We start from the raw sequence: 27,101 nt of genomic DNA, 5'->3' as shown, positions 1-27,101 counted from the left end.
CACGAGAGGCATGCTGACTCGAGCACACACTTCACTACACCTTCTGTGTAGTCGTGTTGACAGCCCCTGTCCCCATCAAGGTCATAGACCCCCTCTGTGATGGTGGCATGTACGTGGGAAGCAATAAACCCCAATGGGAACTTTTAATATGCATATTTTAATACGAAATCTACAGCCTGTGATAATGCTGTAAGTGGTGACTATGAGGAAGAGATCCAACACTGCTCCAAGGATTGAAGTGGGGAGATAGTACCATTAATAGGAACTGAGACTTGTGGCATCAAAGCATGAGGCGGGATCTAAGAATGAGCACCTGAGAGTCCCAGGGGCGGGAGTCACCATGTGGGCGTGACCTATATGCTACGTGCTCCACAGTCATGGCAGAGGCCTACGTGTAAAGAAAGAGGGAAGGAAGGAGAACAAGTGATGATGGTTTAGGCACGTGCGCTATTGCGTTGGGCAAGTGGACCTCTAACACCTCTTCTCTCTTTGCTGTTTTAAGGAATGAAGCAGCATGCCTATAACCACCTTCTGGGAAGCAAATAAGTTAAGGAATATCAAAGGCCTTGGTGATCTGGGAAATAAGTAAGTAGTATCTGAATAATACATTATAATAAATAGTAAAGAATTAGCTGAACCTGCCATGCCGCGAGGACAGAGGAATTGCACAGGACTGGCACAGAGTACTGAGTAAGCAAATGTATTTTAGGGTGTATTCGGAGTCCAGTTGGTGCTGTCTGCCTGAGGCAGAGCAGGGAGCAAATGCTTGCCCCCGGCACCTACATGATGACCCCGGAGGGCCTTGTGAGCCATTTGCAGGATTTGGTTTTTAGTCTAATTGAGATGGGAAGTCTTCAGCAGGTTGTGAGCAAAGGCACAAGTTGCTCTGACTGAGGTTTCCAGGGGATCATTCTGGCTGTCGTGCGGAGACTAGGATGTGGGGGCCAGAGTAGAGTAGGAGACCAGCAGGAGGCAACACTGATGAGCCGCGTGGGACTTCTGTGTGACTTGGGAAGGACTAAGGAGGCCCGAACTTTAGAATTAACTGTCAATATATGTTTAAATAACAGAAATCTTTTAATTAGCCCAAGACACATATCAAGGAACAGTGCAAATCTAGACTAAGCAGACAGTGTTTGCTTAAAACACTACATATTGTCTAAAAGTACATCAGTATTGAAACTGTTTCCTTTATTGTATCACACAATTATCATAACCGTTTACAGTCATCAGTAATTTAAGTAAATGAGATAAATTGTAATTATGTAGGCCTCATTAGTTGAATATTTAAAAAACAATTTTCTTTCCCCGAGTTGTAAAATTTTATATTATCTTTATTTATTGCTTTAATTTTACTTTTTGTTTCATTTTTAGATTTAGAGAAGAATATTAATCCAGTGCATTAAAACTTGGAACCATTTGCTAAATATTTAAGATATATGTTTAAAATCTTTAGCCTAGACCAAATTGGGTTGGTTTTTTTTTTTTTTTCAATTTTATAGCTCAGTTATTAATATTTAGACACCTTGTTTCTTTTTATGTAGCTTTTGGTAACAACCTTTTTTGTATCACTATATTTTACATGTTGTATTTATTTGCCTTTTTATGGCTGGGAATCAATATGTACAGAGTTGAATTTTGTTATAATAAGCGTTAAAAATTGTTAACATTTTGAGAACTTGGATAAAAGCTGTTATTGACAGTCCAGCATTCCCAGATCAGGACATAAGGGAATTAGGATAGGTGTGAGGTGGATAAGGTTGATTTACATTTTAACAGCAGGCTCTGGGGACAAGCAACACAACTCCTGTAAGTCTTAGATTCTCCTTATCTCCAAGTTATCTTTTATCTTCTAGCGGTGAAATTTCGCGTTCATGATGCAATGCTAATGATGAACAAACGAGCAATGGAATTGCAAGGTTGATGAACAAATGAGCACTGGAACGCCAAGGTTTTTCTGTCCAATGCCGTAAAGCAAAAGGCAGTAATTTGGCAAAGACCTTTCATAATGCTTTTGGTTTTGGTCTGTCTCTAAATTTACAATTTTATAGTTTATTAAAGGCATAGGACTGAAGGGAAGCCCCGAGCAATTTACCTACTGTTTAAACGTAACGCACGATTATTTTTCTCGTTTTTACTGGAGACAACGTATGCTAACAAGTGGACCGGTCCTGAACTGCGGGGTGGTTTTCGCACAGCATTACCCAGTCCACTCACGTGCACCACCTGGCAGAGCTTCGAGCACGCGAGCAAAGCACATGACCTCTGCTTTCCTTTTTTCCCTTCGCAAAGGGGTCAGGCGAGGCGTGCTCACGTGAGGTGGGTGACGTCAGCCCACAAGCTCGCGTGACCGACACCCCGCCTTCCTGATGCTCCGCCCCTCCAACAGCGCAGAACCATCTCGCGAGAACCGACATCCTCTCGGAACTTGCTCAGGTGACAGCGAGTCCCTCAGGAGCGGAGGTGTGGCTGAGTGGCGGCGTTTTTGCTTTCGTTTCGTTACCGTGATGGCCGAAGCCGAGGCCTTTGGGGGTTGCCCGAGTCTGAGCATCCCGACCTGGGAGACGGCGGGGAAGTGGAGACGAGGGGCAGTCCTGTCGGAAGGGAAGCGCGGCCCGGAGGGGTCGCCCTCGCTGAGGGATCGAGGGGGCCGTAGGCACGGGGCGCTGGGACCCTCTCTGCAAGCAACCCCCGACCCCCACGCACGGCGCCCTCCTCGGCTTTGCGCGCCCCTGGCCGCAGCTCTAGCGGTGACGCGCCGCCCCGATGGAAGCCAGGGCCTCGATCACCTCCATCCACTCGCCCTCTTCCTAAACTGGCGCGCGTGAGACGCGCGAGGGGACGAGACTGGGCTCGCTGATGGAGTGCGGGACCTGCGAGGAGGGGCTCCGTGAGAGGGGGCGCCCGCAGGAGGCGGCGGGCCTAGGTGCTGGAGCCTCCGCCTCGCCGTCGGCCCCGCCCCTGCACCCCTCCCCTGACCCGCCTCCAGCCACAGGCCCCGCCCCTGGGACCCGAATCTCCGCCTTCCCCGGGCTTCGGCCACGCCCCGCCTCCAGGCCGTCGGGGCAGGAGCCCCGCCCCGGTCCTAGACCCCGCCCCCAGGCCCCAGCCCCCGGGGCCTCAGCCTGACCCGCCTGTCTCCCCGCCCCGAGCCCTACGCCCCACCCTAAACCTCTCTCTCTCGGCCCTAGGCCCCCGCCCCTGCCCTGGCCACGCCCCGAGTCTTCACCTCCCACCCAACTTTCGGTCCCGCCCCATCCCCAGGCCCCTCGGGCCAACAGCCCCAGCCCCGCCCCCCGGGCCCGAGCTTCCACCCCTGGCCTTTGGCTGCGCCCTGAGCCTCTATTTCCGATCCCTACCCTGGCCCTAGGGGCAGGATCCCGGCCCCGCCTCCAGCCCCGCCCCTGGCTCTTGGCCACGCCCCGCGTCTATGCCCCGCCCTCGGGCTGGAGCCCCGCCCCGGGCCCGCCCCGGCCCCGAGCCTCCTCCCCGGGCTCCCTCCCTCCCCCGCCCCGCCCGCAGGCCGGGTAGATCGTTCGCAGCTGCTGGCTGCTCGCGTCTCGCCCCGCGCCGGCTGTTTTCCATTTGCAGGCCGCTGTTACTGAGCGCGCTCCCCTCCAGCTGGGGAGAGGGGCTGGAAGAGGGCGGTGCGGCGTCTGAGGAGCGGCAGGACCTCGGGGCGGAGGACGAGGCGCCCGCGCCGCCCTCTCTGGTCACCCCCGCCCCGCGCACTCCCCGCGGCCAGCCACTCTCGGACGCGGACAGCGAGCGGGCCCGGGGACAGCCCGGCCGGGGACAGCGCCAGCCGGGCAGCCCGGCCCGAGGATGGCCTCCACCACCACCTGCACCCGGTTCACGGACGAGTACCAGCTCTTCGAGGAGCTCGGAAAGTAAGCGCGGCGCCGGGCCGCTGGGAGTGCGCGGAGGAAGGGCAGGGCAGGGGCCCGGGAGGTGCCTGTCCGTGGGGGCGGGCGGGTCCGGGGGGCCCTGCACTCACCGCCCGCACCGGCGCCTCGGCGGGGCCCGCAGCCGTGGCTGTCATCTTGCGACGCGCGTGGACGCAGCGTAGACCGTTCTCTGTAAGCGGAGATGCCTCCGGAGCCCGCGGGTCGACCACGCGCAGAACGGGGACGCGCTGTCCCCGCGGTGCCGTGATAAGCCCGAAGTTCCACGCCCGGAGAGAGGCCACCCTGCCGAGCCCGGCCCTGCCCCGCACCGCTGTCACGCTTGGCCCGGGTGACTCGCTTGTCATCCCCTCCCAGGGCTCGCGCGCATCCCCGCCTTCCCTGGAGGACTTCCACGCGGCGGGGGCGCCCCCAGGGTGGCCTAGCGCCGTGTGGACCTCCGACTGCTGGAGACGTGCAGGGAGGAGCAGGACCTGCTTGGCCTGTGCCCGGGGACCCGGTGGGGACCGGGGTGCTGATTTACGATTTATGCAGCATCTGACCCAAACCCAATCCTCTGCCACAGTTTCCACTGTCAACGATGAAAGGGTGCGGTTAAGTGTATGGTGGTGTTTTATGCAGCTGGATTGAAGGAAATGGAAATATCTTTTCAATGGAATAAACATTCTATCCTTATATGTTTATGTATTGTTTGCTGTTCGAACATGGAGAATATGTCGGAAGTGCAGCTTTATTTAAATCTGTCCCCTCCCCCAGCCCCAAAAAGGACACACAGAAATCACCACACCAGAATTTGTTAAACCACACAAATGTTCCCAAGATTTATATTTTAATGAAAACAGTCGCCATGTTTATTTACTTGGAGCCACATTAATTTTTTTTTCCTACCAAAATAAATGGGCAGCAGATTTTTGCTGCTCTTCCTCAGCTCTGCTCTTTGCAGGGTTTTTTCTCAGCATTTGGTGCTGTGTGAATGTGAATTGTAAATGGTTTTCAGGATTCGTGGGCAAACAAAAGCTTCATAACTGGCAGTTCTTTTGTTTTTGTTGATTAATGTGTATTCCTGGGTAAACAAAATTTTTAAATTTACTTTTATTCCTCAGCATTAAAGAAGGTCTAGGTTTCCATGAGGAATTGCTCATTTCCTGGATGTTACTGTAGTGCACTCATTTGAAAATTCACTGAATTCAATACAAATGCCCAGTTGGTGTCATTTTCGGTGGACTCTCAGAGCTGATTATATTGATGACCTGTTGATTTGTGGTTTCCAGGGGCGCTTTCTCAGTGGTGAGAAGATGTGTGAAAATCCCTACTGGACAAGAGTATGCTGCAAAAATCATCAACACCAAGAAGCTGTCTGCCAGGGGTAGGTGTTGGCAACCACACGCGTGGTTAATTTTGTATTTTTCATGCTGACTGTTGGTTCTCATGTATCATGTAGTTGTAACTGAATTATAGACTTAAGGTATTATTACATGTTGACATTATTTCCTTCCTGAATGCCTCTTGGTCTGTACAGTTTGAAAATAAATAAAACTCATTTAATTGTTATAAAAATTCTATCCTATGAGCAGTAGCAGAAATAACTCTATTTTAAAGCAAATAAACATCACTAAGTGAATTTGGCCTTTAGCTGTACTGGAAAATAACATCCAGAAAAACGCTGTAATTGAAAAATGTAAGTCTCACGACTGTCATTAGTCCCTTTTGCTTTTGAGAGGAGAAATAGGTCACAGCTCAGCTGAATCATATATTTCAATTGTGGTTACACTTGAACTTAATCCATCGAGGTCTGTTTGACGCTAATGGCTTTGGGAGGAAGCATTTGACTGCTACATTCTAGGAAGTCCAGCTTGCTTTTCATGTTCTGCGTGCACTTCAGACCTTTCCTTCATCTTCTGCACTAGGCTTCTCACAGACTCGGAATGGATTTTGCAGAAGCTTACTGGCCACAGAGACAGTTCATACTCATAAAATAGCTGTTGACACAAGCGGGGAACGTGGCGGCCCTCCCTGCATTCCTGTCACTTTGGACTCGCAGAGGTGCTTTCACTGCAATGTTAGGCATTCCAGTTATTGTGCGCACATGTCTGAGGGGTTTCCGTGGGAATTTATGGTTTAATGAAAGAAAAGCGAAGTTCAAATGAACAGAGTGCCAGAGTGTAAGCCCGTGTCAGTGACGCAGTTTATTTTAAGTACTGAGAAGAGCAATTCCGTTGGGTTTGTTTTCCTCACTTAATCTGCCTTCTGAAGAGCGCTGCTGCCTGGTGTCCCAGCGTCACTGTGCTCGGTCTCTGCCATGACTTCTTTCTCCATTGGTTGCGAATTCTACTTTTACCATGGATGTCAGGTTTAGACTGGCCTTTCAGTGTACTGGCTCCACTGGCATTTTTGTTCTGATGTCCTCCCTGCGCCCCCGACTTTCAGGGGTTCTGAGGAAGGTCTGTATGTAAGGCGGCCAGCACCCCAGATGACAGGTGTGTGGGCTCAGTTATGGCCCTTCCCCCTTCTCTGACTCCGCAGGGAAAAGGACTTGCTGATCTGCAAATGACATTTTAGTGAAAAAAAGGAAAATGCGGAGTCCAGTGCTCTCGGTGCTTGTATGATTTCTTCTTTTTTCTTTGGGGGGGGGGGGGATCACTCCTTTGGAAGCATCACAACACCTGTCCCAGATCTTTCTGTGGCTTTAAGTTTTCCTGCAAATGAATGAGTCCTGTTGTGGCGCACGTTTACTAATGACCTCATCACAGCCACCCTTCGCCCTCTGCTCATGCTCAGAGAGGCCGGGAGAAGGCCCGAGAGCATCGTACTCCTCCTGGCACCAGCCCTCCATGTCCCTCACCTGCTCGTGCTCTGCTTAAGGACCAGCCTGCACCCAAAGCCACCCGGCCCTTTCTGCATGTAAAGCTTCCAGGTGTCCCAGGTGCACTTAGCAGTTCAGAGGGTGGAGAGCCAGAGGCGGGCTTCCAGTCTTCCCTCTGCGAGGTTCTCTCCTCTGGTTTTGGTCCAGTTTCTGTGCCTGTTCTGTTAACATGCTGGAGTGAGGGGTGAAGGAGCAGATGCCCTGCGTGTGAACTTCGTTCCTCTTCATTCCCCTACCCAGTAACTGTGTGAGCCTGGGCAGCTGATGGGAGCCTCAGTTTTGTCATCTGTAGCATGGGGCCATACTGGAACTCTCCCTTTCATCGGGGTTGTGAGGAGTGAATGAGTTCACACAGAGTGGAACAGCGACTGCCACTCACTGGGTATTAGCTGCTGTGAGCTCATTGGATGGTTGTAAGGAGCAGCCCAGATGGCTTCCATGAAAGAATGTGAAGATTATAAATGCAGCGGCAGCCTCTATTAGCTGAGGGAACCCATTCTGAGTCTTGGCTCTGCTGCTCAGTGTGCACAGTTGGCTGAGTTGCTTCCCTTTTCTTGATCGCAGGTTCTTCACCAATAAGATGGGGTGGGAATAACCATCAGGTGGCACGGGTGCTCTGAGGATCACTTCTTACATTGCAAAGTGCTGCATCAATTTTACCTGTTACTGCTCACCTGTAAAATATCACAGCACTTTTCCTTCAAAATATTCAATTTATTTTATATCACCAAAACAATTAGAGCTGATTATATAATGGAATATTTGTACCTTTGAGTGTGTACAGTTGACTCACCTATACCCTAGTAAATTACAAGCTCTTAAAGGAAAAATGCCACGCTTCATTTTGTAACAACATTCCACAGCACTGAGGACACAGGATGGTTTGGTAGAGTGGCCAGATCACATGTGTCTCTGAAATGGTTTGGAAAGGAGGTGCCTGGTTTATTTCGAAGAGGCAAATACTGGCTCTGGAGTAAACTGTAATGTAGTGTTTTCAGAGCATAGGCTTAAAAGATGAATTCTCCTTTAAAAACACTCTCTGCTCAGAATATAATGATCCCAAGACACAACTTCTATAAATAAATTAAATAAATAAATAAATATTTAAAGGGAAATGTAGAATGAAGTGCAAAATAGCCTGCTTTTTTTTCTAAAGTCCTGTTTTTGTTTTTTTGTTTTGGCTGCATATGGAAGTTTCTGTGGAACATATAATATTTTTGTACAATTTTTTTTTTTTTTTTTTTTGAAACACCATGCTTTGTAAATCCAAGCTTTAAGCCTATTTGTTTTAAAGACTAGGCAGGTCCTTCAACTTAATCAACGGTCTTTAAATGTGACATTACAACTGAAAAGAAGGTCACTGTCAATAATCATCATCTAAGACCATAAGGGAATTGCCAAAAATATGGCCGCATTCCTGCACAGATTTGCACATCCAGCGACACTGTCAGCCAGGCATTTTTCCGTGCCTGGGTCGTACTGGATTTCCAGCAGACGGTCTGAGCTGCATTTCCTCTCAGCTGTTAGGCACCCACACCGTATTTGGGAGACTCAGTCTGCTGAAGAATTTCTTTTCTTTTGAATTCACACTTTGCATGCACAGCCTTCCTTGTGCAATACCAATCAGACAGATAAGTGCACTCATATCTAATTGGCTTGTTTTAAAAATATAAAGTAATGTAAAAAAATCCCAAACGTGATATTTTATATGTAATTTCTGTCTTCTACAAAGTTTTTTTGTTAGGTAGGAAGAGAGGACATGCTTAGTAAATGGTAGTGGTGATCGAATTTTATCCCTTTTTTACCAGGAGAATTAGAGGTTCTGTCAGTTTGATCCCAAACAGGTCAGTGCGCAGCCAGTGCTCGTGTGGCCGCTGTCTTGTTCTTGTGCCTGTTGTGACGTGATTGTGACTGAGGTGCTGTCAGGTTCTGGAAGGTCCATGCACCGCTGGGGCCGAGTTCAGAACTGGTGGCTGACGGTCCTGATGGCAGGTGTCTTTAGCACGTGGGATGGACTTCACCTTTTAAACCTCCCTGTGGTAAAAGATGTTCTTATGGCCATAATGACTTAGTTTCATTTCTCAGTGTATTTTTTGACCATTAGAAACCACTTCTTATTACAGAGTCTGATATGCCTGGAGTCATTCTTTCTATACAATATAATCAGTTACAATAGAAGATTGAAACAGTATGTGCTGTGACAAGTATGTTTTATCTCTGCTCCATTGGAGAAGTCAGAAGGGGGGTTCATTTTATATTTCTGTAAAACTTCACATATAATGCAGTTAAATCATTTTGGTATTCTTTGATTTTGCTAGTTTTGCTAATTCTTAGACTGATGATAGTAGTAGCAGGTAGATCAGGAATTTATAAAACTATTTGACCACATACATAAAACTGGGCCTCAGCTATGAATTCTGAATGCTGCATATGTGTCCCTAAGTCTTCTGTGTTAGAATAGGGACGTCGATAACTAATGCCTGTTACTTCTTCTCTCTCTCTCTCTTTTTTTTTTTTGGCATTCAGAGTCCAGAAATTACTGTAATTTCTCAGCCTCGTGGTTACTTGTCTTGAAGCAGAAGTAGAGCTGAGATGGTGTAGATGAATCAGCTTGTTCTGAATGTACATTATTAATTTGTCAATTTGGAACTAATTGGCAAATTAATATTAATTTTTGAAAGTTTCCTGGCTCAGACACTGTTTTAAGAAAAATCAGTGAATCGTTTTCATTTTTGTACATGAACTCCCTCCAACTCTTCAGTCATTGGGCCCCAAAGTGGCCTGTGACGTCCTATCATTTTGTGTTCTTTAGTTATGTTTAATTGTGTTTACATTCGTACCTAAGCCTTGCTGTTAGACATTTATTTTCCTCTTTTGGTGAATGAGAATATTAGTAACATTCAAAACCAGTTAGGACCAAAAGATAAAAGTGTATATGTCTGTATTTCCAGGAGATCATAAAAATCCTTTCTATGTCCCAGCGTCACTAGATAAGGCAAACTTCGTGTAGAATATGGTGGTCAGGTAGCATCCTGTGTGCTGATAACTAGTGTTACCTTCCCCCAGACCAATTATGCAACAGACACAGCTCCCTGAGAACCTCTTTTGTGTGTCCAATTAGATCCATACTCTTCATTTCCATTGAAATACTGAATCAACTCAATGTCAAATTTAATAATTTAGTAGTTAATTACTTTTTATGGGTTCTGTTAATGTTAATTGTGAATTGCTGTAAAGCACATACTAGCATTTTCTTGGGCATTTAACTTCTTTTGTTAACTAGAATTTTAATTAATTTTTAAGTTTTTTCCTTGGGCAGACACTGTGGCTGGCCGACTGCCAGTGTCTCTAGAGCTGGGTTGGTATTTTTTTAACATCTGTCCCTCTTCATTTATTAAGGCGTAGTGTGTACAATGTTGTCTTATAAATTATTGGTGACCAATTAATGATTGTTTGCATAAGAGGCTGTGGTAAAGCTTTTAAGTTACAGTATCATTTAGTAAACTTCGCTGTGATACAGTAAATGGAGTCTCAGCAATGGTTTTAGTCTAAAACATGATACCTTTATAATAGTAACTTATATTTCATGTTACGTTATAGATTACTAAACACATTCAGATATGTTTTTAATAAACATTGAAATGACTACAATGGGCAGAGTGTGACAAAAGTAAGATTTATGTACGCAAACAGATGTCTAGGAGACATGAGTGGTGTTGTGAGTCTAGCGAATAAAGAGTTGTGGGGTTTCAAAGGAGGGAGAGATTATTCTGCCTGGGGGAGGGGGGGTGAAGGAGGGCTCTGACAGGAATTTCAGTGAACTTTTAAAATTGTAACGCAGATGGGGCTCCAGTACCAAGATGTAAGCAAACAATTTGGAGGGATTATTCAAAATAGTTTAAATATCAGATTATAATGAAAATGTTATTTTATTCATATGGTAAATTTGTTGCAACTATCAGTATGAAGTTATTTTTAGAATAAAATAGTTTTAAATGAAGTAGGGAAAAATTATGGACAACAAAATTCCTGTGATTCTGGTTAAGGCAGATACAACAATACTTCTTAGGGTGAATTCATAGCCCTTTCCTGTGCCAGAATTTGTCTCTTATTCTGGGATGGGGAAACTGGGGGGTTTGGAGAGGAGAGAGCACAGCTGTTGTTGTTTGTTCGGTTTTGTTTCCAAATGTCTTACGGATTGTTACAATTTTCCCCAAAGCAACAGTATCACTGATGTGAGCCCCTTTCTGGGACTGCGTTCTCTTTTGAAATTCTTCAAACTTGGTGACTACCAAAATCACTGATAATAATAATAATGTCATAATAGAAATGTTCCTCACATTACTCAAAGAGAACCTCGTGAGTGACAGGTACATACTGAAGTGACAGGTATATATTTACAAGACCCTCTGTCTTATTTAACCCACACTGCAGCCTCCAGCGAGACGAGACCATGTCATCTCCGTTTTCAGATAGGGGAGCTGAGGCTTTGCGTCACTGCGCACCGGCGTTAGTAAGTGCAGGGTCAGAATTTCAGCCCAGTTTCCTTGGGCCCTCCAGCCGGTCTTTCGGCTGGTCACGTCCCACTGATGGTTCACAGGGAACGCAGCCTTTGTGTGTGGACCTGCCTGACCTCCCAGGAATGGGAGTCGGTGGTGAGAAGCACTGTCTCTGCCTCTGTGTTTGCCAATGCAGCATACGGAGTTGAGTATTTCTTTGGGAAAATTTATTTGGAGTTCCCACTTGTGACAGAAGATAGCGTTTGGATTGCTGCTAATGCATCAGATCACACTTATGCTTGAGATGACCCCTTCCTGTTGTTTTCTGGAGGGGAAACAATGTCGTGAAAATTCTTGTTAAAATGGAAGGAAAATGGTTGCAGAAGATTGCAGTGTTTTGTAAACTTAATTCATTACCCGATTAAAAATACCTCGATTCATGCACGGCAATTTGCCAATATTACTTCTTCTGCATGATTCACTTGCTGCTGAAAAGGAAACCTCAGCCCTTAACCCAAGTCCAGAAAAACCTGCTCAGGAAGGCGTCTGCCTCTCTGGCTCCCCTTGTTCAACCAGAGAAGATGGGAACACAGGTGTGTTTGTTTCCTCTTGGGCACACTGTTGTGTGTGTCAAATTCATACAAAAATGTGTCAACTGAAAGAGAAACACAAACGTGTCACATATCATATTTGTTGGAAAAACAACTCTTAGGTGGGTGTCCAGATGCCGTTGTCACGTGATGTGCACACGCAGCTAATTGCTCTCCGAAGGTCTCTGCTTTCCGTAGGTTGCATAGGGATTACACTTTGTATTATAGAAATCAGATATGGGCATTTACATCATACGTATTTAATTATAAAGCAGCAGTCAAGCACCCAGTAACCCACCTCTCACATGGTCACCAGAACATTCCGTCTACTGGGGCAGCAACTCGTGCGCTCCCTGCTGGTACCTTACTCCCAGCAAGCGTTTTAGGGTAGAGACCTTTCTTCACACACTGAGCTGTTTAATTCCCTGGCTGGTCTCAGTTGTCCAATCAGTCACCACTGGGAAACTATGCAGTTATTATCTAGGCAAACTGTATTTTACTTTACCTGTGTTTTATCTGTACAAATTCAAGGCATAAACTGCCTTAATTCTCATATATTAGTTTATTATTTGAACCTTTCCCGTAGGGGTAGGGAAGGCTTAAATTATTTGGAATTTTTTTTAGCAACAAATTATTTTCCTTCTCTGTCTTTTTGAAGAAATGCCATTGATGATGCTGAATACACATTGAAATAAAGCAAGAATAAGCTATTTAAAAGTATCTTATTAAAGGGTAAATATGGTAAGTGAATATGAATCAGAGTTTTCTTCTGAGAGTTGAGGTTTGCCACAATACAGCTTTAGTGTTAAAATGTGATGTTTTGGGGAAGGAATCACTTTACAATTTTGGGAGCCTGTGTCTGGGGTAACTTGAATTTCTGCAGCAGCCTCTTTGTTAGTAATCCAGGCCCCAACTCTCCCTCCTGTGGGTAGAGCCGTGATGTCCCCAGGCTGCCACATACCTGAGCCCTGGTCTTTAACCCGGCTCAAAACCTTTTCCATCTCTCCCTCTTTTTGATTTAACCATTTGGCTGTGAGCTGTCTTTTCTTCTTGGTTCACCTCTAAAAAAACTTCTTAACCAGGTTTTCCAGCTGATAGTTGCCACATTGTTCATTCATTTATTCAGATCTTCATTAGACCTTTTGGGACCCACTTTTGCTGGGCATCTTGATGAAGCCCACGGATGCGCAGGTGAAAGGCAGACATGGCCCTGGAGCATTTCGGGTCCACCATGTGGGGACAGCCTGGCAAACGGTGCAGGTCATGGCGGCTGTGACATGGGGCTCTCCTGTAGACACGGCTGGAGGAGGCGGTGACCCAGAAGGCTTCCTGAGGGCACCTGTGTGGGATGTTCTTTGAATGATCAGTAGAGAAGGGAGATGTGGTTGTCCCTGCAAAGCGAGCAGCTTGTTAAGGGAAGGGAGAAAGCACCACTCCACCCTCCAGATGGAAAGGACACGCCTGTCCTGTTGCAGTCCTCTCTCTCCTTGAAGACCAGTTCAGGTGCTGTCTCCTCCAGGAAGCCGACTCTGTCTTCCTCTCCACCTGTCCTCCCTTCCTCTTGCCAGAAGTGACTTCCCTGGTTCCCTGAACAGCTTTTTCACGTTTCTCAAGGAGCTCACGCCTCCTTTCCCCCTCGTGATGCAGTGTCCGTGTCGTCGCTCTCAGCACCATGGGGACATTTCCGCTCCTCGGCTTTTAGCTTGTCTTTGAGTCTGTGCCTGGCACAGTAATTACAGCATTGCAGACACTCGTAAACGTTTGTTGAATGAGTGAGTAAATAAGATTCTGCCTCTCGAAATGGGCGGATGCCTAACGGAGATCTGTGACACACAAAGGAAATGAACCGAGCAGGGGCCTCGTGTCAGCGGCATGTGCTCACTCCATCAGTCAGCTTCTGATTCTCAGATTGTTTCCTCATCTCCTGATGGCCAGTGAGTCTTTGTTGGAAAGAGTTCCTGTAATTCAGTAAGTTTCGAGCAAGGACGTGCACACCCTTGCTGCCCGGCCGATGGGGGCTGCCTCAGTGTGGGGGTGACAGGCTCCTGGCCTGTGGGCCCATCGGGACCACGTCAGTCAGGTCACGCACGCCATCCTTAACTGATTCTGAAAGGACTGGCTCTTTACGTTTTGATCCGTTCTCCAGAGGTGCTTACTTTTTCACTTTTAAAGAGGCTCATTTTTAAAAGCATTTTGATGATACTTTATAGAGTTTTGGATACACAAGTGATGGATATTATTTGCTCATAGAGATTATTTGATTTTTCAGTGCAGGCAGTTAGGCCAGCTGTTATAACTGCTGTGTCTGGCCGTTCGGACACTTGATGGGGGGCTGGAAAGAGGACTTGTTTCAGTGTCGGAAAGCTCTGAAAGCAGAGTGCGTGTTTTCAAGTGCTGTTTGTGTCCCCTCCAAAGGGAGCTGTGATGTGTAGCACGAAATTGGGGGTTTTGCAACTCTGTAACTTTCAGTACACATACATATATATATATATATATATTTTTTTTTTTTTTTAGAAAACCTGCTATTCCTTTCATAAAAGCGCTCCAATCATATTTTTAAAAAGCTGTAAGCATGTTGGCAGAAGTGATTATCTTAATTAAGCAAATTGTATGTGCTTTTATATAAAAGACTGTACATAAATATTGGTTAAGTACAGAGAGAATTGTACACTTTGGACATACCACTAAGATGTATTTTTGATTATTTGTTACTAATTTGTATGAATGCATTTAAAGATTATATTGTAAATATGTATTTTAATTACAAAATCTGGGGAAATACAGAAAAATAGAAAGAAGACTTTGTAGTTCAATTTCCCCAATCTCTGTTAACGTTTCGTTTTCTTTCTTTCTTTCTTTAGCGTGTCAGAATACTGAACACGTTATACAATATACTATACAATTTTGTGTACTGTTCAATATTATAAAATTTCACTGTTACTACAAATCCTTTGAATTCTTAATGGATTATAGTTCACTGAGTAAAACATCAGTTTAGTATTGCTAGTTTTTTAAAACAACTTTTTGTTCTTTACTATGATAAATAACATAATAGTAAATACTATTTTGTAAAACTTTTCCAGATTTCAGATTCTTTTCTTAGGAAATAGTTATAAAGGAGAGTTTATAGGTTAGAGGACTGAACTTTCAAAATTCCTGACAAATGCCGCCAGGCCGCACCCTGCACTTAGTCTTGTGCATTTCCACCGGTGACATTTAAGCATGCCCAGAAACTGAGCTCTGGGGAGCGTGATTCTGAATTTCAATTTCAGTGTAGCAACAACACAGAAAAACACTGATCCTGTTCCAGACCCTCGGCTGGGTCCTGGATAAACAAAGTAGCTGGTCAGACCCTTCAGCTTGGTGGGGTCCCCGGACCCCACAGCGTGTGGTGGGAGTCGCCGTGGGCGCGCTCACTGCTCCCACCTGGGCTGCTAAACGGGAAGGGCGACTTCCTCGGGGAGTGGGTATCTGGACTGGGTTTTGAAAATAACCAGCTCTGAATTTAACGATGGCTAGAAAAGATACAAATCAATAGGATATTATGAAAAAAGATTTGTGGGAAGCAAGGAAATTAGAAAGTGCCAATAAAGCAAACTCAAAAGTAGATACTTTTTAACCCGGATTGTGGACTTACCCAGTATGAAGTTTCAGGAAAGCGTGCGGACATTCCCCGCGTGACCCCTTCATGCAGCCAGATCTGTCGGGAGGCGTGAAGTGAGGTGGGGTCTGCAGCTCTCAGTCGTCGGGGATGAACAGCTGAGGAGAGAAGAATAGCAACTTCTTACCAACCTCACATTTTATTTTATTAAGCTTTGGGGCGATACCAAAAAAAAAAGGGGGGGGGGTTAAGTGGAAGATAAAGGACAGGAGGATAATTAGAAATTTTTTAAAAAATCATTTGATATTAAAAGTGCCCTAAGGAATCCGTTTCTGATTATAACAAGAGAAGCTATGTAGCTTCTCAGTTGCCATATTGGATTAATGACTGTTGCAAAAAATATTTGTAGGTTTCTGTTCAAAACCAAAAGTATGACGTCTAAAAATGGCTTTGAGATCGTTCAATGAGTTCTTGAATTCCCAGTGTCTAGAATACTTCCTTCCTGTCCTTTACAGGTATTAATGGAATAAACAAAGGAATAAATGCATCCAGAACTACATTTTATTATGATACATGAATACATTTAGGGGCCCAGAACTTAAATATGATTTTGAAGAAAACCTTAAAATTTAACAGTCAGATGCATTCTGTGATATAATTTACAACTTAGCACAAGCTGATGGTTAGAAAATAGTCCTTCATTTCCTCCACTTAAATAGTGAGACAATCTCTCATTGATTTAGAAGGCGGCTTGAATTTAAATATTCAACCTCCTGATTTAGAAGAAGGCTTCAATTTAAATATTCAAGGCTCAGCCATGCAGTATTCCCCCGTTTTCAGAAAGATCTTAGTAGCTATCTATAAAAAAATAAATTACCTTGTAAGATCTCCCCAGTTGTACTAACATTCAGGGCTGTGTAACTTGTACTCCTAAGGGGAAACGTTGTCTTACTCCGAGTATGCATATGTTTTATAGTGGAATGTTCTCGAGGGGGTGTGGGAGCTTTGTAGAGCAGAATGCTTTCTGTTGACTTCAGAGGCTGGGAAAACCCCTCAGTCCAGACCACAAGTGGAATTTCTGAGTCAGCGTCCACTCCTGTTGTCTGTGTGGTCTCCAGACTGCAGGCCAGTTTCATTCTAGTAGAAAGGGAGACAGAGAAAAAGCTGTCCGAGGGAGCTAGCTGTTCGTCTCCTGTCACTAGGACTGAGGCCGGCTTCTCTCTAATGTGTGTGCTTGGTCATTGTTTTTGGAAACAGAACATTCTTCGGGTTGACTTTTCCCCCTGTGTTCTATGTGTCTTTATGATCGAGGGAAAGGAAAACAGACTTTACTTGTTAAGCCGAAGTCTACGTGAAAGCAAGGCAACGTGTCTCGTCTTATAGTCACAGCTCCAGGTGCTGGGCGGCCTGTGGCTCTGCACCTCTGTGCCGATAATCGCTAACGTGTCATCTGCCAGGGACATGGCGAAGAGAAGCCCTAAGATGTGGGCAGGGGTGGCTGAACGATGGTGCAGTTTATCCTTTAAAATAATGGGAATTCATTGGAGTAAATACTAGTAACCTTTTGTAAACTTGAGGAAATTATTTTAGGTAGGAGACTTGAAGGTATATGAGTAGGTATCTGTGTGTGTGTGTTAGAATAATCTGAACCAAACAAATCCGGGTTTAGAGATGTATTAGAAATCTACAGTGAACAGTAGATTTCTACAGTGGTCAGTTTTAAAAATAGCACTTGGCTTTGAGAGCCCAGCGTCTGTCCACTCGGCATGCACACCTCCCCTACCTTCTGTAGCAGGCTTTGGGGAGGAAGGGGAAGTGAGAGCTGAGTCCTGCGAGCTTCTCGTAGCTCACACTGATGCTTATTTAGCTTCTTTCATTCAGGGCCTGAGACACTTCTTGACTTGGTCCCATGGTGCTTCTGGGTAGGAGAAGGGCAGGCAGGGGTGCTTGTGCCTGCGCTGCAAGGCCTGTCGCCCCAGTGGTCTTCGATGCCAAATTGGGAACACCGGCTTACATGTCACGGGGACCCAGGAGAGAGGGCCCCAGGACGTGACTTGTCAGCAGTGAGTCATCAGGATGGACTGGCACAGACTGTGAGGAGTGAGATTCTGAAATCTTCGGCTGATAGAGTGAGGTCACAAGTGTGACAGGTTTTGGGCTGTAATCATGGGGAAAATGGGGTTTTCATGGGAGAAATTGAGAAGTCAGATTCAAGGGCTGATTTTGATGAAGGAAGATGGTGAATTGACATGTGTTTGGGGTACAAGCAGTCTGTGTATTCAGGTTGAAATATCTAAAGGACCCTTGAAAATTGGGCGTGGTCCGTGAGAAAGGGCCCCAGGAAGCAGGGATCTGTACCTGTTATGAGCGGGGCTCTTCAGTCAGGTGGCCAGGATTTAGTCCCTGTGTCCACTGCTTCCTGGCCTTGTGACCTTCAGCAGCCTTCTAACTTCTGCAGGCCTCGCTTTCCTTTTCTATGCAACTGGATCATTGACGTAGCTGCATTATTTGTGAGTCCTCTGCGTGGAGATGGTGCTCAAAGCTCTACGGACTGAGAGAATATGGGAAGGGAAGAGGGGAGCCTGGGACCGTGGCTGGTGGCACCCGCATTCTAGTGGACGGAGGAGGAGGGGGGCCAGTGTCAGAGAGAAGTGGCAGGAAAGGAGAGCATGGCTATTAATGTTCAATGTTACAGAGACGCAGAAAGAGCTGGAGACCCAGGAAAGGCCTTGGCTGCTCGTCCAGCAGAGTTTTAGGAGCGTGGGGAGGAGATCCGAGTGCACTGTGTGAAGTAGGACAGGTGTCTGAGAAATGTTGGCTGAACAGATACAGAAAAAGCAATGGCTTGCTGGGGTTAAAGATCACATAGAGATAACATGTAAAATCCTGCTTGTTTAATAAAATACTAAAAGAGAGAGACGCTCAGGAGTAATTTCAGGGATTAGCGCAGTCAGGGTATTAACTTTGGAGGAAGAGGAAAAGGATCAGTGAGGAGTAGAAAGGCTGATACTCGGGAACAGGGTGTGGTTATTGGGGGCAGCCCTGCACGCTTGGCTGTGAGTGGGGAAACGGACATTTTCGCTCCTTGGGCAGCAGGACAGTGAGACAAAGCCTCTAAGCTGAGACCATCTGGGTGGAGCAGTCACAGTTCAGCTGAGGCCGGAGAAACAGCAGGGCTGAGGGCCTCAGAGGACAGACATGTGCTGGTCTCGGGGGGCGGCAGTGTGCCGGGGGCCCCGAGTGTCACATGGCCTTGACCCTGGGCCTCACCCTGGGCCATAACCCTGGGTCTGACACTTCGCCTGATGCTGGGCCTTGACCCTGGGCCTCACCCTGGGCCTCACCCCGGGCTTGACACGTATGCCCTGGGAGCCTGGGCTTGGCCAGCAGTCAAGGAGAAAGGTTTTTTGTGTTTGTTTGCTTTGGTTTGTTATTAATTTCCCTAAATTTGTACAGTTAGTAAGAATAGTTATTCTCCCCATTCCCACCTCTCCTCTCCCCCAACACTGGAAAAACATTAATATATTTATTTCTCTACAGATTCATTCATTCTGGACATTCCATGTGAGTGTACTTCACGTAGTCTTTTGTGACTGGCTGCTTTCATTTAGCATAATATTCTCCATGTTTTGGCACGTTTTTTGTTGAGTAACGTGCCATTGTGTGGACAGGCCACATTTTGTTTGTTCATTCATCAGCTGATGGACATTTGGGCCTCCGATGAATAACACTGCTGTGAGCATTTGTGTCCAGGTTTATTGTATGGACCTCTGTATTTCTCTTGCACGTATGCCTAGGAGTAGAGGAAATACTGTATACCACACGCACGCATGCACGCGCAGTGAAGAAACACAGTGTTTGGGATGGAGATGGCACCTGTAGTGTAGCCTAGGAATAACTGAGTACCAAGCTGGTTAATTTGCCTTGGAACACGTGTCCCTGGAACAGACAGGTTAGAGAGTGTTGTCATTTCGAGATTTTGATGCGTGGAAAAGAAATGGAAGTAGAGTTGCAGCGTGAGAAGGTGGTTAGGACGGTTCCCCTTTGTGTGTAAGGAGCAGACATCGCACAAGTGGAATCACACCGAATCAGCTGTGCCCAGAGTTGAACATCGTCCTGTGTCACAGAATCGTCAGTCCAATGTGTCAGTTGCTGTGTGTTCTCCTCACTCACGTCACCTGTTACTAGGAAGAACTTGGCGTGGGGTCTTTACTCATCTCATGGCTTTTGTTGGAATGTGGATGCACATGGGGGGGTGTCATTCTGTGGACTGAATGGCAGGTGGGGTGACGCTCTCATGCCAGCCCCCATCCCATCCCTTGCGGGACACGTGCCTGTTCCTGCCTGTCATTGCTGTGTGTGGCAGGGACCTGCAGTCTGTTGACACTGGTGTGATGTTTGCTAGACTTCTCGCTTTGGGTGGGGAGCTATCGGGCCTGACTGGGCAGTGGGGCTCAGAACAGAAGCGGGGACATTGTCCTTCACTGAACCCGGGCAAGTGTGATAACCAGTGAGACGCTTCCATCTTCATCTTTTAAACGGAAGAGCATGTTCAGGATTCATTGAAGGCACGAGAGTGCGATGCCCTGCCCGCCTTTCCCGTGGGGGTTTGAACCATGGCCCTCAGTCCTTTGGGCTGCACTGTGTCTCTGACCTGCCCACGCGGCCAGGTTGACCTGTAGGGAGTGTTTCCAAGGGTGGGCTTCTCACTGCTTTGAACAGCCTAGGAATGGAAAGGACTGAGAGAGTGGCCTTTTTGAAGAGATATTCTAATCCACGCTTTACATGTGTTTCCACATCATTAAAAACTGTGATTTGCATTAATGGCAGGGTATCTGTGGATGGGTTATATGTTGTCATATGTACAATCTGATGGGCATTTCCAAGTGCACTGAGTGTTCCCCGTCTCGTCTTTCATAAAATGCTGTGATTAACATTAAAGACCAGGCTGGGTCCACGGCCTGTTATTTGGCCTTTCGGAGCTGACTGACGTGGCAGACATGGAGCGTCCATGTTGGAAAGTTGCCTCGGGGTCTAAAATAGTGAATTTCTGCTAATGATCCTGCATCCCAGTTTTTACTGTTACATTTTTATTCAAATATAACTACATGGTTTGAATAAAAGTATAAAATATCCGTTATGTAGTCTTTTGTGAAAACACACACACACACACACACACACACACATACACACACACGGGATTCCTAAGGGGAGATACAGGAATTATGAAAAGTACCACTTATGTTTTGTTACAGTTCAAATAGGATGACCACACATTAAAAAAGTTTTTTTGTGTTCACGGATTGTGCAATATCCTATTTTCACTTTAAAAGATCAGGTTGGTTCAGTCAGCTGGAAATATGAAACTGGCTGATGTCCACACATGTTTTTCTCCCTTGTGGGCTACATTCGGTTGCATTTGCATAGCCTCATGGAACCATTATTTGTGCAGCATGGATCGGAAGGGAGCACGTATGGACCCCCTTGTGTAACATTTGGGGCTGATTTCCAGAGCACTGTCAGAAAGCAAAAGACAGCAATTCATACGTAGGAGTCGATCATTCCGTCTAACCTGATCTTTCTTCCCCGACACTGATTTTCTGAGACGCACTTTGGCTCTTCACTCACTCTCGTTGGTCTGCAGGAAATAAAAGTGGTGCTTTATCAATTCTTTTTCCGGAGTTGGAAACTGATTGCTCACATCAGCAAGAGGACCTCGGGCGATTTGCTGAACATTTTGTTATTTGGAAGCCCAATTTGGAGTTGTGGGAAATAATGAGAGAATCTGCAAGGCACATTGTCTTAAAATCTACCATTTCAACCATTTTTTAGTGCACAATTCTGTGTCATTAAGTCTATTCACACTGCTGTGCAGCCATCATCACTGTTCATCTCTTGGAGTTTTTCATCTTCCTGAACTGAAACTCCAACTCCATTAAACAACTCCCCAGCCCCTGGCACCCACCATTCTACTTTTTGTCTCTGTGATGTGATGCCTCTTGGTAACCTCATCTAAGAAGATTCATGCGTATTTGTCCTTTTGAGCCCGGCTTGCTTTAACACTGAGCATGATGTCGTCAGAGTCCATCCATGTTGTCACAGGCATCAGAATTTCCTTCCTTTTTAAGGCTGATGATATTCCATTGTATGTATGGACCACATTTTGTTTATCCATCCATATGTTGGTGGACACTCGAGTTGTTTCCACCTTTTGGCTATTGTAAATAGTAGGGATCTCAGTGTTCTATCTGAAGCTATATATGATCATTAAACTGAACATTCCTTTTTATTAAATTTATTGGGGTGACATTGGTTAGTAAAATTACATGGATTTCAGGTGTACAATTCTGTAATACTTCGTCTATATATCACATGGTGTGCTCACCACCCAGAGTCAGTTCTCCTTCCATCCCATATAAAGGCCATTAAATTGAACAATCTAATGGGTGAAATAAAGGCAGGAAGGGAGGAAGGAAAATACATATCATACATTTTATGATTTTGATTTCTTTGCTGTACACAGGGATGTGTGGGGCCATTTTACCCCAAGATACTTTTATTAGTTTGTAAACAGCTTACCTTGACTACTCTCCGTGAACAGAGGTGTTGTGGTGTGTGCCTCACGATGCGTATTTCTTTACGGAAGCGAGGAGTGGGGTCCTGTACAGTGTGCACGTCTGACGTGATGGGGGGGCTGGCGTCCCAGCTCCCATTTGCATTGGACTCTGTTAGCATATGGCAGTGTGATGTCAGAGGTCAAGGGGAGCCAGAGGGATGCTTTCGCCATTTATGATCCTTGCTTGCAGTACCTGTTTTTTCTTTTGCCCTTGGTCTGGCTTTCACAGTTACTTTTCATTTGACTGGTTTGGTCATATTAATTTCAGTACGAATGAAGGGGTGTCGTTTTGCTTTCAGATCTAAAATGCGGTGCGCTGTTTTTGAAAGGATGTTGGCGTGTTGAGACCCTCACTGCAGGGATGTCGGTGTTGGCTGCCCGCGAGCCTCAAGGTTATCGCTTCCCGAACGTCCTGCAGGTGCCAAGTGCAAAGGCGCTAAAAGGGAAGGGAGGCCTGCTGCTTCCTGTTTCACTCATTTTCAAGCAGTAAAGCAAAACTGAAACAAGCTTTGACTGAATCCAGTTGATAAACTTTTGCAGCTAATTGCCTTTAGAAACAGTGTCTTTTAAATGCTAGAATGTATCAAAGTACGGTATGCACACTTTTTTGTTTCCAGGATTAATCTAGGTGAAGAGTTTAATATGTTTCATTGGGACTAATGTGTTTAATATGTACATTTACTATCTAACAGTAGATACAATAAAACAAAATATAACCCAATTGAAGAATAGTATCTAAGAAGCCTTTGGAATAAGTTGAATGACTTGGAAGATCTGATTGTGTGTGAATATTTCAAAGTTAATTTATAATTATGAGTGGGAAAGAAAGCCTTTTTGAAAAGCCCTCTCGAGTTCTGTGTTGGGTAATTTTTGGTTTTGTGTTTTTGTAGGATTTGTTTGATCAGCTGATCAGATCTTAGCTCCCCCTGCACCCACGGGATAGGGTTACTCTTCAAAGTCGGCAGTGGCCTCGAGTAGGCTTAGCAGCACCGGGCTGTCGCTGGGGGGCCTTTTTACTCTCAGGATGAACTAGGGGCCTTGTAGGGGCTGTGCGTGTGGGGACACATCTTCCTGAACAGCCCACACTGTCCTTGCTCCATGGTCACGTGACAGTGGTGGAGCCCTCCTACATCTCTCTAGCAAAGAAGACAAAAGGATAGTTTTCATTTTGATTGTTTCTCATCTTCAAAATATTAGCTACTTTCTTTTGTAGTTATAGGCCCTCTTATTTTCTGTTGCTGTTTGCAGAGTTGATAGTGCTAATATATAAATATACTTTCCCTAATGTTACTTGGCTTTTAACTGTCTACACGAGCCTCCTTTTTGTGTTTCTTTTTAATTGTTTTACGTTAAATGTAAAATTTCCCAGGCACCTTATTGCTTCTGAGAAAGTTGCTGTGTATTAAGTTACTACAGCTGTATTTTAACTTTCCTGAGCAGCATTTCCTCATCATTAGAATGGGAATGATAACCTTTGGCCTGTGTATCTCTCGAGGTTATTGAGAAAATTAAGTGATTTAATATGAAAACACTCTCTGAATTGTAAAACACCATATATATTTTATAATTTCATATAGTTGCATATTATACAAGTTTTTTAAAGGCAGAATTTTACAAATAATATTCCCTATGTTAATCTGCTGAGGTACATGTTATGCTGTTGGTGTTGGCAGCTTCTCTGACAGGCAGATAACTTCATTGGGTTTTGTTTTGTGTTTTAGTTCTTATGTGTCTCAGATCAGTTTTGGAATCCACATTATTAATTTGGTGATTATACATTATAGCCTAAGAAGTGTGCCCTATAAAATAATTTTAAAATCCTGGCTCATTTAAATTGATTTTTTTTTTCTGACTCTCCCCCCTACCCCCAGGCTATTAAGAGTGAAATTGGTTACATTTTTTTTTAAGGCATTAGAAAAATTAAGTGGAGTGTTCACATTTTATTGTTGTCCTTCTGTATTAACACACACACATATGTTGCATTTGGAGAGATATAAATGTGTTCACGGTAAAACAAGTTTTCCCATCAGCTTTTCAAATTGGTTGTGTCTTGCTGATTATGAAAGCATTGTCATCTTAATAACCAGTCTTTCTAGGATGTCAGCTGGCTCTTAAATGGTGAGGCTGCTTGGACCTCCCACCCTGTTGTCAGCAGGTAATACTAAACAATTGAACGATTTGCTTTGCATGCTTAGTAAATGATCTGTATAGATGCCATCCATTCGGAAAAATTACTTTTGAAACAACTAAATTTAAGAGCTTAGTATAGCAATAAAAATAAATGCATGAATAAATAAAGACCCTATGTGAAAATATAGTGGAATATTGTTTTGTAATGTGCTGTCGTGATTCAGTGAGGGTTCTGCCCTTCCCCCCCATCACCAACTTTGAGTTTCCTCAAGTGGAAACCAGCACAGCTTTCTCATGCCATGCCATGTGTTTTAGAAAGAGCTGGCAAGCAGAAAAAAGGAAGTTAAACAACTGAACTAACTAATCTCTTGTTACCAACATCTACAGTAAGGCGTCTTACTCGCGATATTCTGGGTTTCTTAGGGATTTTATGTGCAAAGATTTTGTTTTATACCCTCAATTGAAAGCTAAAACACATGAGTTACCCTTATTTTTTAAAAAAAGATGTTAAACATGAGAATTGCAAACAAAATTCCTGTTCTTTCATACTGTCACAGAAGTCAGGTGAGAGTGTTTCTGAAAGTTGAAGTTATTTTTTCCTTAAAAACCATTTTTCCTGTCAGTTCTGTGTAAAGGCTGAATGGAAACTTGTTCTCATTTGCACATATCTGGCCTCCTGGCTCACCAGTGGCTGAGTCATAAACAAAGTCACTTTGTGTATGTATTTGAGAAGGCAGATGTCAAGTGATCACCTTATGAAGAGGCCATTATAATTAGATGCGTGCATCACTGTCTACTCATGAAGAAAATGCCATTTATATACTTTCACACTTTCAAGGTACATGCTTGAGCAGAGCCTGTATTTCTAAATTGAACACTTTTGCCCTTTAAAAAAGTTTTGGATTTTTTGTACTTTTATTGCAGATTTCTGAGGTTTCTTGATCTAATCCAGGTGCACAGGTCTTTATCAGATATACATAGTATATTCCTGTGGAAATTTCCCCCGAACTGTAGTTTGCCCATTCATTTCCCTAGCAACATCTTTTGATGAGCAGAAATGTTTACTGTTGATGGAAGTCCAATTTGTCGGTTTTGTTTTTCACAGTTACTGCTTTCTGTGTCCGAAGAAACCTTTGCCTGCATCCCAGTCACAGAGATTTGTCTTGTATTCTCTTCTAGAAGATTTTAGTTTTAGAGTTCAGTCATTGATGCATTTAGACTTTACTTTTGTGCATGGCATGAGGAAAGGGACAGGGTTCGTTTTTCCTGTTTATCTCGTTCCAACACCTTTGTTAAAAAGACGTTCTCTTCCCCATTGAATAGTTTTGGTTCCTTTGTCAAGTCACTTGACCGTATATAGGTCAAGGTTTCCATTTTGAGTTCATTTTTTGTGGGTCAATTTCTGGATTGTTCTGCTTTCTGCTCTTGACATACAGGAGTTCTTTATTTAGTCGATACAAGATCTTTGTTAGATAAATGTATTGTGAGTTTTTTCTCCCTGTCTGGGCAGTACTTGTGCATTCGGTGTTTGGATGTCTAGGGTCAAATCTGGTAAAAGCTAATTCAGCACTTTTTCTTTGGTCAGTACTTTCCATGTGCCAAGAAATCTTGGCTTATGTCAAGAGCACGGAGACGTTCTGCTGTTTTCCTCTAGAAAGTCTGTAGTTTTAACTTATGTTTAAGTTATGTATCAGTTTTTGAAGTAGCATTTGTTTATTGGTGTGAAGTGAAGTTCGAGGTACATTTTTACCACACGCATATGCGTATTCGGCTGTTTTGCCCCTGATTTGGAAAACACTTTTTCTTCACTGAATTACTTTGTCATCTTTGCTGAAATTTAAGTGATCACACATGCGGCACAGCCACTGGACTGTGACGTGAATTTTGTGAATCCATCCGCCTGTCCCTCACCAGCTCCGTGCTGTGTCATTGCTGTAGCTACATAGTCTCGAAGTGACATCCTCCAAATTTGTTCTTCCTTTCAGGATTGTTTATGTTGGTCGTCTGGGGCTTTTGTGTTTCCTTGTATGTTTCAGAATTTGCTTGCAAATATCTGCAATGATATTTGCAGGGATTTTGCTTGGCGTAGCAGTGAATCCATATAGCAGGTGAGGAAAATTGACCTCTTAACAATATTATGTGTTCTAATCCATGAACGGGACATGTAACTATTTTTTTAGGTCCTCTTTAATTCCTCTCAGCAGTGTTTTGTAGTGTTCATTATAGAGGTTTTGCTCACTTTTGTTGTTATATTCCAAGGCATTTTATTTTTATGTAAATGATATTGTGTTTTGAATTTCATTTTCTAAATGTTTCTCTTTACTACATAAGATAGAAATTTATTTGTTTTGTATGCTGCCCTTTTATCCTGCAAACTTGCTAAGTTCACTTCTAGAATTTTTTTGTAGCTATCGTATTTTTCTGTGTATACAATAAAGTTGTGTATGAATAAAAATCCTTTCACTTCTTTCTTTCTCAACATTATACATTTGTTTCTTTTTCTTGTTCTATTCCACTGGCTAGGACCACCAGATCAGCCTTGACTAGAAGTGGCAGGAATAGAGAACGCCTGTCCTTGGCTTGTTTCTGATGATAAGGGAACACAGTCAGCCTTTCCCGGTGGAACGCAGTGTTAGGGGGTGTTCACTGCAGGACACAGTATTAACTGGGATTTCTCTTCAGCGCCCTTCATCAGATGGAGGGCGTTTCCTCTGTTCCCAGTTTGCTGGAGTTCTCCTGCTCCCTCTTCTCCTTCCCCCTCCTGCCATGTGAGATGGGTATTATTTTTTTCCTCGAATGTTTGCTGTAGTTCACCAGTGAAACCACTGGGGCCTAGAATCTTTTACACCTGGAGGTTTTGACGGTGAGTTAAATTTCTTAACAGATGAGGGGCTGTT

General features: G+C 44.6%; 2 protein-coding genes across 19 annotated transcripts in view; one reads left to right on the top strand and one right to left on the bottom strand.

Annotated features, from left to right (window-relative positions):
• The window catches only part of TIFA (TRAF interacting protein with forkhead associated domain), a 28,499-nt gene extending 24,321 nt beyond the window's left edge, over positions 1–4,178 (bottom strand). Inside the window, exon 1 of the mRNA XM_074338650.1 lies at positions 3,998–4,178. The gene's annotated coding sequence lies outside the window, so the exon portion shown is untranslated. The remainder of the gene's footprint in view (positions 1–3,997) is intronic.
• CAMK2D (calcium/calmodulin dependent protein kinase II delta) overlaps positions 3,497–27,101 on the top strand; it is a 185,654-nt gene continuing 162,049 nt past the window's right edge. For 13 of the 18 annotated variants that reach the window (XM_074338646.1, XM_074338638.1, XM_074338643.1 and 10 more), the window contains exons 1-2: positions 3,498–3,890; positions 5,177–5,271. In XM_074338646.1, coding sequence (XP_074194747.1) covers positions 3,826–3,890; positions 5,177–5,271 — 160 coding nt within the window. In that variant the 5' untranslated portion in view covers positions 3,498–3,825. Of the gene's footprint in view, positions 3,891–5,176; positions 5,272–27,101 lie in introns of all 18 variants that reach the window. The other 5 variants (XM_074338644.1, XM_074338645.1, XM_074338637.1 and 2 more) reach the window with 3 other exon arrangements.

Source organism: Rhinolophus sinicus, linkage group LG07, assembly GCF_036562045.2.
Source record: "Rhinolophus sinicus isolate RSC01 linkage group LG07, ASM3656204v1, whole genome shotgun sequence".
Taxonomy (NCBI): domain Eukaryota; kingdom Metazoa; phylum Chordata; class Mammalia; order Chiroptera; family Rhinolophidae; genus Rhinolophus; species Rhinolophus sinicus.
The sequence above is the reverse complement of the archived record's forward strand: the minus strand, read 5'-3'. Positions and strand labels throughout refer to the sequence as shown.